Source organism: Ovis aries, chromosome 1 (assembly GCF_016772045.2).
Source record: "Ovis aries strain OAR_USU_Benz2616 breed Rambouillet chromosome 1, ARS-UI_Ramb_v3.0, whole genome shotgun sequence".
Lineage (NCBI taxonomy): Eukaryota > Metazoa > Chordata > Mammalia > Artiodactyla > Bovidae > Ovis > Ovis aries.
In genome coordinates, this window is record NC_056054.1 from 254,859,529 (window position 1) to 254,873,369 (window position 13,841).

The 13,841-nt window shown below is 46.8% G+C and overlaps 1 protein-coding gene across 1 annotated transcript in view; it reads right to left on the reverse strand.

Annotated features, from left to right (window-relative positions):
- The window catches only part of EPHB1 (EPH receptor B1), a 457,018-nt gene that overhangs the window by 121,152 nt on the left and 322,025 nt on the right, over window positions 1-13,841 (reverse strand). Inside the window, exon 5 of the mRNA XM_027960197.2 lies at window positions 5,558-5,893. Within this exon, the coding sequence (XP_027815998.2) occupies window positions 5,558-5,893 (336 nt within the window). The remainder of the gene's footprint in view (window positions 1-5,557; window positions 5,894-13,841) is intronic.

The following is a 13,841-nucleotide window of genomic DNA, read 5'->3' on the forward strand; positions in this document are numbered from 1 at the left end:
ACCCTCTCCATTAGCCCCCTGGGACACAGATTTCCCTGCTCGCCTTTCTGGTACCTACTCCTTTCGTGAAGAATGGCCACACTGACATCTGTCATTTATCTTATCTAGACGACATCAGTCCCAAACAAAGGGACTCAGGGCTTTGGAAAGAGAAAAACTGGGGGGGGGGGGGGGGGGGAAAGGCCCAGCAAATTGCTGTCTGGCTCAGGATACATTCTCAGAAATGATGCTCATCTCCCAGTCCATCACACGGTTTGCAAAGTGATTTTCTATCCCGTGTCATTTGCTCGTCACACAGCACTAGGAAACAGGTGTCATTACTCCCATCTTACTGGGAAGAAAGGAGGGATCGTGGCAATTCAATGGATTTGGGTGAGTCACGTGAGGAGCAGAGAGAGGGACCAAGCCCAGGACTCCCCACCCACTGCACAGCCACCACCATGAGCCCAGGAACCAGGGAAGGTGACTGCCCCATGGTGGGATGAGATGGTACATCACAGCACACTCACCATTTAGGCCTGAGTAGATCAGATTAGCTCTTTGAGTCTATGGGCAAGTCACAGCCAAAACGTCAGATCCAGAATTGGATTTGTTTGCCTCTCAGGTGTTTTAAGATTTTCTAGTTACTTGTCCACATTTTTAATCTGGGTTTTCAGTTTCTAGGATCTGGCAGCACTGGGTATGGCACCACTTGCTGGAGCTGAGTAGGGGCTGCTCCTTTCTCCCTGTCAGTTCCCTGTGGCCCCCACCCCTCCCTCCTGTCTGGCCCTGGGTGGCTCCTCTCCATTACCTTCCTGGCCTCAGGGGTCTTTGAGTGTGCTCTCTCTGGCTTAGATGCTCCCAAATTTACTGACTTTATTTTACCACACTACAAGTTGATTTTACGGATGTGCTGGTCTGGTTTGTCTCATTTTTTCCAACATTTCCTCCAAGGTCCTCGTCCCCATCTCTGACACTCTGAGTCTAGTTGGCAGAAAAGATAGGTAAAGTTTGTCATTCACTTTAATTCTGTCTGACAGCTGGATGATCCAGCCATCACTCTGAACCTGGGGCCAGGTGCCAGAGAGTGACTGCGGGAGTTAGTGGTGATAACAACCTCTCTGCAGATCGCTGGGCCACTGCAAGAGAGAGAGTTCTACCTGATCTGGTCTATTTAAAACTCAAGGCAGCTGTATTCAGTGCAAGGCTGCATCCCTAAAGACCTCACGTAAATCTCAGCTTGCATAATTCATGACCAACCCTGACCAAAGATGATGGACATTTTTTTGACAGCTAAAGTGGCCCAGCTATGTGGCAATAGCTTAGAGGGAGCTTACAACTTACACGGCTCACCATAATGCGATTTTTGATTTGTCCGAGGATAAAATGGCTACAAACCTGAGCATGAAACCCAGAAACATCATTTAGCTGGCTGTGAGAGGCTGAGCAAATTTCAAAAGCACTCCAAACCCAGTTTCTTCATCTGACCCATCTCATTTTTATAAAGAACTTGATAGGGACTTGGAACATTGTAGTTTCTCAAAAACGGTAGTTCTCTGTCACTGTTTATGAGCTGGATGAGGATCCTACCCTGATCTTCTCCAAGTAACTCAAGATCCTCGAGTAGTCTGACGATATACCTGACTGGGGTCATCACAGGAGGAGATGGAGGCTCTTTGGATCTGAGGATTCAAATAGACCCTTTGGTGTCCCCAGCCATTCTTGTTTATGATGGAAGAACTATTAATATATCTAATGTGTATCCAACAGACCAAAATATAACTATAAAATCTCTTTAGATCACAACCTTAGGATCAAGAGAAGTGTATTGGTGACTTTCTCAGATAGAATGATGCCAACCATAACCCATTTTGTAAGGTACAAAAAAAAAAAAATCAGCTAACATGAGCTGTCTGCCTCCACTGGGTAGGGCTTATGAGAGAGACACAACACAGCATCAATGCGGCGTACCTGGGAAGCCCCAAGAAAGAACAGCATGACAAACCCTGACTCCGCTGGAGAGTGAGAATGGCTCAGCCAGCCACCTGCGGCCCATAGCTCCTAAACAAAGGAGGAAGCACCCCAGAGGAGGGCACAGTATCCAAAAACAGATGATGATGTTCAGATCAAGTCCAAAATACTTGCAGCCAACTTGTCCAAACTCTTCCCCCGTGTGACCCAAACATCCATTGTCAGGATCCAACTCACCTTGGGAATGATTTGCACCCCTTAACGATTGCACACCTATCTCACATCTCCATCCACAGGCAGGGGAAGCCTTTAATGGTTCAGTATCACAGAAAAAAATTGTGGAAGGTAACCAGGTTGCACACTGAGGTCCCCTCCCCTCAGCAGGATGGCACTGTCTGGCTCTGGATAAACCCTCTGTGTGTGTAAGCTGTGACATGGGGAGCCCAGAGGCACCATCCACCTTTCAGGGCAGGAAACTGAAGGCTGAGGCAGAATGGATGGCCTGCTGACCCTTCTTCTAATCCTAGATTCCTCAAGCCATTAGAAATCTCTGTTTCCTTACTAGAAAAATTGGGAACAATAACACAGAAGCCACAGAGTAATTATGAAGATCAAATGAGTCCATGTATTCCAAAACTGTCAACTCAAAAGAGACACAAACATGAATAATAACTATTACTCATCTACTCCTTAATCAGGACCCACTTAGTAGTCTTCCGTCATTTCAGTTTGGGCTGTTCCAGGAAGGGAACAGATGCTCAACGAACACTTAGCAGCTGCCTTAGTGATTGACTCCAGGACTACTCCTGGTCAAATTCTTTACCTGCCATCTATCTGAAAGTGAAAGTGTTAGTTGCTCAATTGTGTCTGACTCTTTGCAACCCCATGGACTGTAGCCCACGAGGCTCCTCTGTTCATGGAATTCTCCAGGCAAGAGTACTGGAGTGGGTAGCCCTTCTCCCAACCGAAGGATCGAACCCACCTCTCCTGTGGAATCTTTACCATCTGAGCCATCACTCATGACCCAAATAGTAGGAGAGATGTGGCCACAGGTACTGATAAGGGGTCACAATACACCCAGAGATGAGGATAGGGAGGATGAACCGGATCTTGCCAGAGTGGAAGAGCTCTGGGGTGCCCTGGAAAGGGGACAGAAATGTCATGACTTCTTGGTGATACAGCGGTTCATCTACCTCATCCCTTAACAGATTTGAGTGAGTCACTAGGAATCTTTTGATGGTATTATTCTCTCTTTCATCTTTTATAAAATCTGAAGCTTCCATTCATGTTCTTAAAGTCCTCTTGCAGAGGTACAGGCTCAAGTGTTTATTTTGAAAGTTCTCATCTTTTTAGACAAATTATCTTTTGGTTGAAAATAATTTGCATTCATGTGAGGATTCACCAAAGCAGCACATTTTTTCTTATCCTATGGATAAGAAAAAATTTCCTGTGGATAAGAAATCACTGGTTAACCTGATCTTTATTTTATAATAACCATATGCCATGAAGAAGCAGTTGCAGTTTTACCTCATCGATCATAAACTTTCTGACACCTTAATTCCAGAATTCCCAAAGAGAAGTCATTGATTGGATGGTGACAGTGGGGCCAGGACTACAAAGTCAGGAAAAGTTAAGAATAAAGGGCCCATCAGAGGGGGAACAAAGGACATGAGAAATGCTTCTGGAAGGGCCAATGGCTGAGGATAAAAATGAATATTTTGAACATTGGTAATGCAGGGTCCCTTGTAGGAGCCCTGGTCTCTCGGCCCCACACAGCCTGGGAAGGTGCAGATGGCAAGACAAGCAGATGGGCAGGTTCGGGAATAGCAGGGTAAGGGAAGGGAGGGGCAGAAAGCAAAGCAAACCAATATAAGTGGCAGGTTTGTTCACACATGCTTAGAGAGAGAAAAGACAGCCAAGCCCAGCGTAACATGACAGCCTGGCAGGATTATTATTCCCAGAAGCTGGGACACTAAAATATTTCAGCCAGTTTTCTGCCTTAAACTCTCCAAGGGAAATACTGCTAACAAAGGCTGCCCATGTTACGTGCTCATCCCGATGCAGAAATTACCATTTCCTTCTCTTCGGGTAAGACAGGCTGTCACAACCTTTGTCTCCATGGCACTGGGGCTGTGGTCACCAGCTGGAGGCTTCCACACTTCCACTCTTATTTTCTCACTGCACACGTATGCATGTAAACACGTGACCGCACGCATACATACAAACACGCACACACGAACACACACATGCTCTCAGCAACAACGCAGCCATCTGGACAGCCATGCTCTCTGATGACACCTTTTTTCTTCTCCGTTCTGACAGCTTAAACCCAAGAATCATCTGCCATCAAAGATGCCTGGTATTAAAAGAGGCAGAACAAGTCTCAGGACTGGGGGGAGGGGGCGATGAGGAGGAAAGGATGGAGGATAGAAGAGGTCAAGAATTGGGAGCTACGTGGAAGGAGAGAGAGCTCAGCTCCTGCTATTCCCCTAACAAGCTGTCCTTTCAGAATTTGCTGATTGAGAAAAATCCATAATTCCAAGTAAGATCATGGTCCACTGCCTATGATTCCCATCATTGTCTATAAGAGGTGATCTTAACGTCCCCTTTGCAGCCTTGAACCTTCCCCCCAGGGGGGACATTGCTCATTTTCTATTTCCTTTGGTATTTGCTGCATGAGTACAGCATATGATGCTTGGGATACACCACCTTGCAGCTCTGCACTTTGTGTCTACGCCCTGGAAATTTTTCAGTTAATGAGTTTCATGGGAGGAACAATGGTGTCCAAGTGTTACTGTATCCCTCACAGTGTCTAATCCACAGCTCGGCACACAGTAGATGCTGAATAACTGTCTCAATAATGAGGGAATAAATAAATAAATGAGTGAGTACATGAATGGACTGATTAAATGGGTTTTAAAAACTGGATTGTTGCAAGAGATGTGAAATGTAATAAAAGGAAAAGGTCACAAGAGAAAAAGACATGGAAATAGAGAAGAGAAGAAAATGTATTCTGAGCTATGCAGTATAGGGATGTACTGGCTATCCGGATCGATCTATTATAAACTGTCTGAAGTCTCTATAACAGCGTAGCATTCATCTGAGCATGCTGTAAAGCAGAGTGCACTCTTGAATTACATGGGTTTAATTGAAAAATAATCTATGAAGGCAATACTGACAAGATTTCTGGGACATTGCTTTCATTGGGTTTTCTAAGAAAGCAACACTGGTATTCTCAAGATTGTACAGTGCTTCTGCCCATCCACCCACCTGCCCATCCATCCATCTGTCCATCTGTCCATCCATCTTTCCAAGGATGTTCCTTGAGCCCTAGCTGAATGTGCAGAGCACTGGGGCCTGCGCTAGCCTGAATATACATCTTTGCTTCTGTACCAGGCACAGGAAAATCCCTCAGAATCCAGCTCACTCTCAGAGGTGAAACCCTACCTCTCCAGGGTCTCAAATGCCCATCACCTGATACCTTCACTGCTGGGAGGAGGCCTGGGGGCAGGCTAACGGGTTGAGTGTGGCTGCAGCTTTGTTCCTGCACAGAGGTGGCAAAGTGTCAGCCCCACAGACAAAGGGGCACAGACACCTCCAGACTTACCAGCTTGGTTTGTGGTGATGTTGACAGAGACATGCTGTGGGGGAAAGGGACTCTTGCTGGAGACCCCATTGACAGCCTGGATGTCAAAGGTATACGGGGTATGGGCCCACAGGCTGCTGATGGAGACGCGACACTCGGTCAGGCCCAGCTGCCTGGGCACGAACTCCACGTTGTCGTCACAGCGGGAGCAGCTCCGGCGGTCTGCCCGGCACTTCTTACAGATGATGTTGTAGGTCACGTCATCCCGCCCACCCGTCTCCCGAGGAGGGTGCCACTCCAGAATGATGGATGTCTCATTGACGATGGAGATGACATTGCGGGGACCTGATGGGACACCTGTAGGGAGACAAAGAAAGGCCCAGTGAGGTTGGGTGGAAGCTTGGCCAGCTTCTCTCCATCCCTCTTTGGTGTGACCCCACCCTCCTCACATACACATATCCCCTCTGCTCCCTCAACTCCAAACAACCATGTCCCGATCCTTTCTGAGAAAAAAGGACAGACGGAGATGACAACCTGTTGCCAGCTCCCCGTTCAGTCATCCCAGTGAGGCTTTCCTTCTTTGAATCATGTCTGCCAAGGGAGAGGAGGATGGAGGTCTTGGATACAAGCCCTTTTGTTCTCAGGACTAAGCTACCTCCTCCAGGCAGCTTTAGCATCAGTGACATGTATGTATATTGGACTCTTACTGGATTTCATGTCTCTTCTTAACTTGTGGAGAACTCAAGGGTTGGAGGGCAGGAGTCACCTCTCCTAGGACTCAACATATTCAGGCATCTTGCGTACAGTGTCACACAACATGGGATCTATGTGGTTTGTGCATGGCAGTGGGAGTGTTTCTCTGCAGGATGGGCTTCCAGAACACCTGGAGAAATGAATATTCATATTGTACAACCTTTGGTGCATGAAGTCATGTTGGGTAGGAGACTCACACGGCCACTATTTCTTACCCCATGATACAAGAAGAGTATAGGGGTTTGTCCCAGACACTCTGCTAGCTACCAGAGCTGGTCTTAAGCTGATATGGCACTCCAAATGTTGGTGGTCAGATCTATTCATGGAAAACAAGAGATCTGAACAGACCGTCTCGCCTACAAACCAGGCAGGCTCACTGGGACTCAAGGAGGGCAGCCTCTTTCCTCCGGACAGTTCCATCCATGGCTGCTGTTCACACGCCTGCAAAGGCTGAGATGCCTTGTTGCAAGACTCTAGAAAGCTTGGTTCCTAGTAGGAGGGCAGAATGCTGCTAAATTCATAGCTGCAGTCCTGAGCATTTTGAGATCCAGTTGGAGAATCTCCTGCCCAAGAACAGAATGGATCATAGCCTCTGGTTCCCAGGATGGGCTCTGCTTATCCTCAGTATCCACCTGATGGAAACAGACTCTGCCTGGAAGCCCCTCTTCTGAATGGCAGGCCTGCGGGAGCCACTGCTCTGGATAGTAATGCATTCAGAATTCACGCACGTGACTGTCGCCAGCTGAACGGAGACATGTGTAAAGCGGTTCATGCTGGAAACAGGAATCAAATGCCAACACACAGAATGAGGGAATAACAACAAGGTCGGGGGGCACCAGGGAAGGAGTCTGTGTTGAATCAGTCAACAGCAAGCAGAGAGCAGAAAGCAAATATTAAATCGGATTCTATTAAAACATGAAAGAAAATCAGTGCTGCACTATATAAAGCTCATTAGACCTGAGCTAAAGCATAGTTTTCATGCATGCTTGTGACAGGGCGGGATTCGTGAAGCATTTTTACTGAGGTCTTGCAAATAGCATTCAAGAATTCCCCACCCATCTGACAGGGATAAACATCCATCTCTTTTGGAATCAGTGCACAGCTAGTACTGGGCAGGCATTGGGGATCGCCCTAGGTGGGCGTGGCCAGCCTTGTCTCACACCACATTCATCATTAATGCCCAAATTGGCCAGTGCCTGTCTTAGACTTGTCTGTTTGCTCAGACAGATGGGACTCAGACCACTAGCTCCCCATGGTGAATGCCCTCGCTGTCTGACTCATTGTCACAGCAGACAGCCTAGCCTCAGCCACAGGCCACTGTTTCTCAGAGTCATAAAAATTACATTCACCAAGCACTTGTTCCATGCCAGGCATGGGGTAAATCCTTTAACCATATTATCTTGCTATATCCTGTGGCATCCTCTGGTTATCACTCAGAAAGCAGCCTTGGGCGGAGGGGCAGAGACAGTACTGTTAGGGAGAGTGACCATTCACTCCTCCCATCCTTTGGAGATGCCCCCCCACACCCTGATTCCAGTTACCGCCTCTTGTCCTTGAACTTCAACTTCATCCTCTCCCCTGACTCTACTTTCTCCACTTAAATAAGTCATTGCCATTTAAAACCCAAACATGGTCACCTGGCATATCTTTCTCTATGTTGAATGTCCCCTCTTCACCCTCCAGCCAAGCTTTCCCAAAGTGGAGTCACACATCACACAGGCTCTCCTCTCTCCCTGCTCAACCACCTACAGTCTGGTTTCTCCCCAACTCCTCTGTCATGCCTGCCTTTTTTTTTTTTTTTTTTTTGGACAGGGGTAGGGTAGTGTGGGGGGTTCCCTACTTGGAAAATCCAGAGAATTTGGTCCTTACCTTCCTAACATACTGTGTGGTCACTGGCCAGAACATGGGGACCCAACACACTGTTCATCAGTGGCATCTCCTTTCCTCGTATTTTTTCCTTCCTCTGTATCTCTATCACCTCACAAAAATGGGTTCCACCAATTTTCCTTCCCTAAAGGAAAGCCTCTAATCAATCCTTCAACATCGCTTTCCATACCTCCCATCTATTCTCATCCACCAGGGTGTGAGTTTCAAAATGTACATGGGATCATATCATTCTCTGCTCAAATACCAGTTATTTAAAAGTTTACCCTCCTTTCCATATCCTTGAAGTCCTCATATGGACTTGCTGCTCTTGATTTCATCTCTGGGTCATATTGTGACCAACAGGAAGTTCCCGCCTTGTCCTGTGCCCACCGAACTCGCTTCACATCCCTAAGCATCTGCACTGCATTCTCTTGTTTGTCCAGAATTCTTCTCCTTCTATCTACTCGAGGAACTCTTTCTCACCATTCCAGATCCAGCACATTTCACTAGGAGACTTCCCTGATGCTCACAGTCATACACCTCCCCTCTGGGCTTCCATAAGCCCATTTCTGGCTGTGTAACTCAGAATCGTATGGAGGTGAGAGTTGGACCATGAAGAAGGCTGAGTGCCGAAGAATTGATGCTTTTGAACTGTGGTATTGGAGAAGACTCTTGAGAGTCCCTTGGACAGCAAGGAAATCAAACCAGTGAATCCTAAAGGAAATCAACCCTGAATACTCATTGGAAGAACTGATGCTGAAACTGAAGCTCCAATACTTTGGCCACCTGATGTGAATAGCCAGTTCACTGGAAAAGACCCTAATTCTGGGAAAAATTGAAGGCAAAAGGAGAAGAGGAAGGCAGACACCAATTCAATGGATGTGAACTTGGACAAATTCCAGGAGATGGTGAGGTACAGGGAAGCCTGGCATGCTGCAGTCTGGGGGTTGCAAAGAGTCAGACACGATTTAGCAACTGAACAACAACAACTCAGAATCCACCATCACACTGCAATGGGCTCTTCCTAAGCATCCTCACCACACTATGGTGTCCTGGTGAGCAGGGGCCGGTAGCTGGTTTGTCTCCATGATTCCCATGCCCAGCACTCTGCCTGGGGGAGGCCCCATTCTACCAGTTTTTGACCTCTGCTCAGTGTGCAAGGCTGTAGGTCACACGTGTGCACCCTTCTCCAGCATGAGACAGAAGCCCTGCAGTGGGGCTGAGGGAACCTGCAGGAGCAGTGAGGACCCTGTTGTGCCCCTGAGTGGTAGAGTGAAGCAAAAGTCGCTTAGTAGTGTCTGACTCTTTGCAACCCCATGGACTATACGGTCCTTGAATTCTCTAGGCCAGAATACTGGAGTGGGTAGCCTTTCCCTTCTCCAGGGGATCTTCCCGAATTGAGCCTGGGTCTCCTGCCTTGCAGGCAGATTGTTTACAGACTGAGCCACTGGGGAAGCCCAAGGGGTAGAGGTTTTGGTGAAACACAAGTGGCAGGAGAGAAACTGAACCATCCCTGATCCATCTGCGTCCCTGGGAGCTGAGGAGATCCACCCTGGTCGATACTTTGTCCAAGTCTGTTCGTTTGCTTCCCATTCAAGAAGAAAAGCAGTGGGTTTCCGTGAATGATGAATTTTTCACGTTTATTTAAAACAGCCTTCATATGAAGCAAGCACGTCTCACCCATGGCTGCGCTCCAGGGCACACGCACCTGTGGGCCATGAACTGCAGTCTCTGGGAGCCATGGTTGCTGAGTCCAGGGCTACATAAATCTGAATCCTTTCCTTCCAAGATCAGGAGCAGACTTTAATGGCCCTCCCTGGAGAGCAGACTCAGACAGCCAGGAGAACCTGAACACCTATCTTGTGGTCTCAGAAGCCAGCATGATGCCTGGGTTCACAGCATACCCTTGTGGAGGTGGCCCACAACTACTAGAACACCATTCATTATTTATTTGTTTACTCACTCACTCTTTAAATAAATACTCCTGCACTATTGTGGGCACTTGGGAGATAGGATAAAGCAAACCAGATGAGCTTCTGCTCCCGTGGAGTTTACATGGAGGGTGGGGGGCAGGAAGTGACAGAAAAGAATAGAGAAATAAAGAGATAAAGGACACAGAGATAAAGGAGATGAATCCAGATAACAATAAGCGCCAGGAAATAAAGCTGCCCCTAGGCTCAGATTGCCTCCCTGCAATGCTTCGCTCCTGACCCTTTTCCTATGAGGTCCCTTCCAGGACAGGCAAGCCAGGCCCAGTGTCTGGGCAACTAAAACAATGATGGTTCCCAAGTCCTGCATTGTCCTGATGACAAGGATGCATTTCTGCAAGTAGGTAGCTTGGATCCTCCTGTGTCTGGACAAAGAGTCTGACCATAGCAGAGTTGGCCTCCAAATAAATCTTCCTAAAGGAAATGTCAGGGCCACTTCCTACTCATCTAGGCTGTAGCCCCCTGTTTGGGGTCCTCCCCCTGCAGAGAGAATTTGTCTAGCACCAGGTCCCCAGCAACATCCTTAGGAAGGAGGCCAACTGAGACCAGCAAAAAAAAAAAAAAAAAAATTAAAAGGGGGAGTGGAGAGGGAACCAGAGAGAAAAGAAAATTTGCTTTATCCGTCCTCAGAAGCCCTCAGGAAGTGCGCTGGCAGGGCTCAGAGCCAGGGTCTCCTTGTCTAAGCTCCCTGCTCTCTCGTCCGCGTCCTCGTTTTTCTTAATTACATACAGACAGGCTTTTTGAAGCCTCTCTGATCTGTTGCCACGGTTACTACTGATGAAAGCTTCCTGCTAAAAGGGCTAGGAAAACTCAGTCCTTTTAAAGGATGGGAAAACTGCTGAGCTGTGATTCTCTGGGTAGGAGGAACATTGTGGATTCTAGACTGTGGGGATGGGTCTCCAGGGTCTTCCAGGATGTGCCTGAGAGGTTAGCTCAGCCCACATGAAGCATGGATGGCACTTTGAATTCAGAAAGTTAGGCAGAATTTATCCTTCCAGAGCCATAAGCTACCCCAGTGTTGTCACACTGAGATGAAATCTCCCGCTTCTTAATGTGTTTCAGGCCAGATGAATTTTTTTTTTTTTTTTAAGAATTGAGAGACAGAGTGGGTGGGAAAGAGTAGATGAGTTTATCTGTATAAAGCTGGAAATAAGAGCACTCTTGAGTAATAAGAGGGGAAATATGCTTAAGACTGGTAAGCCTCGAAAGCCACTTTTATCAGGAATCTTAAAAAAGCCAACATCTAGTTTCAGAATTTAGATGTGAATTTCTGGCTGGTCCAAAGTACAGAGCAGGCAATGTCCAGCTAACTGTGCATTGCTGTTGCTAGGGTTGGTGTCCTTGTATCCCCCACCATGGAGAGCAGGTGAAGATGACAATCACAGGAAGGTGATATACTCCTGGGAGCCCCCTGTGCAGGCTGGAATTGGACCCCTCTGCCTAAGGCCAGAGATGAGGTCCTCCCTTGTTTGTGAATGACCCCTTGAAGAATCTGATGAAAGCAACAAAGCTTTTCCTGAGAAAAATGAACATGTATTTGAACATATATGCATGTTTTCAGAGACTCTGAGGGATCTCTGAAACCAACCAACAAACCTCTTAAATGTTTTCAGCAACAAAATTAAAAAAAATATATTCCCTCGTTGGCAAAGCTTAGGAATGTGAACTTCTAAGCCTTAATTTTCTCATCTGAAAAATGGTAGTTTTGAAGATTTAATGAGATAATAAGTCCAAGGGTTTAGCTGTGTGGCTGGTACACAGAAAAACTCAGTTAATGTCAGCTGCTATTAGTATTAGTATTGTCATTACTGGATGATCTGGAATCCTGACCTTCTCATCAAACTAAGGCGAATCTAGTTCAGTCACTTATTCCTTGAGCAGAGACCCACTCTTGAGCAGATGCCCAGACCTGTGCAGGGAGCCATAAAGATATAGAGGTTACAGCCCATAATGTTGGAGAACCCATATGTTTATTGCTGAGACAAGATCCCTTATCTATGGAGTACTGGGAATTGTGGACACATTTAGCTAAGGATCAGAGCAAGTGATCCAGACACAAAGAGTTACAGACAGATGTTTGAGGAATGGTAAGATCAATGCAGGACAGAATTTTTTGAGATGGTGCCTGGGCATCTTGCCCACAGATTGGAGCTGTACTTGGGGAGAGGAACTTGGAAAGCCATTTGTTCTAATCTATGCCCTCTGGGCCACCTAACCCTTGCAAGCACCCTCTAGGCAGAGACCTAGTCTTGGGTATGGGGCTGCGTCTTCAGCACAGTTCCACACTTTTTGTCTTTTGGGCTTAAAATCTCTGTGGCACTTATACATCTGCTTCCTGGTCTCCCAAAAGGCAGTCTGACTTTAGCACAGTACCTGGTCTTGCTTGTTCTCCTTCCTCCTGTGGGCAGGGAAATCCCTCTTTTATACTTCTAGAACAAACTGTGTCCTCTACTCAATATCCTCTTAGGAGAAAGAGTTGAAATAGGATCTGTGAATGAGCCAGAAAGGACATGGGATACTCAAGAGTCTGGGATGCACAGGTAGTGCTCTCATGGCTAAGAAGAATCAAGATTGTGGTTTGGAAAACTAACTGCATATTTTAATGTGAGTTGAGGGTTAAGAAGAGATAGAAAGTGAGATCAGAAAATAACATCATAGACAGGGGTGGCAAAAAAAAATTATGTTGTGAGGGGCCAGGAAGACATATGAGGAGCAGGGCCAGATGGGTTATCGAAAATGATAGTACTATCAGGACATCTCTACTCACAGCCCACTGTGACATACCTACTTTAAGAAATTGTGTCTGAGTGATTAGAAGGCTTCCTAGAGAAGAATAAAGGTCTTTAAGATTTTATGGAGAAACAGGAGTTAAGGAGAAGAAGCAGACATGGAATTGGGGGCTGTGGAGATCTAAAGAGGTCTTCTATCAAAGCAAAACATGCAGGAAACTAAATCAGCCTGGTCCTTTGTCCTCAGTACAGAATGTAGGGCTGAAAGCAGAATGGGCTGGAGTGTAACATAAGCCAAAAAAGGGAACGTTTGCAACTGTCAGAAAGGTAGTAGAGTTACCAAGTAAACATGAGGTCAGCTTCATGTTCAGTTGTGGTTCCTTCTTTGGGTAACTTGTTATTTGAAAACAATGTCAAAACAAAAAGCTCTCTGTATTCTCTCTGGCTGCCATGTGTAGCTTTGACACTCTTCAGCCTAAGTTCAGCTCTCAGTCTTTCTCTCTGCGCTTCTCTTTTCCTCCTAAGGCACCAATTCCTCTTCCACCGTTTCTTCACTAGGTGTAGATTTCCTGGGGAAGACTAGACAAGAATGACCACTAAGGTAGCGGAAAGCGTTGTGATGCAGGGGACCATGCTGGTTCAGCACCTTGGAGAGGGGCATGGATCGCCTTGCTCTCACTCCTTTCACTGGGATTCCCTGGATGGCAGTAGGCAGTTTCTAAAGATCTCTCGCAGGTATCAAGAACACATAATATTAGGAGTCTGTGACAGCAGAGGTTGGAAGGTCTTGTCTTTGGAGATGGGATGGGTATATGGCTATCTGAGGCCATATCAGGGGACCAAGAGGAAGCTATCAGGAATCTGAAGAAAAGCAGTGGCATCAAGTGGACAGACTGCTGAGGCACACTCCATGCAATAAAGAAGCCAAGAGGGGCTTAGGATCTTTGGAAAAAGCAGACCAAGTGTTGG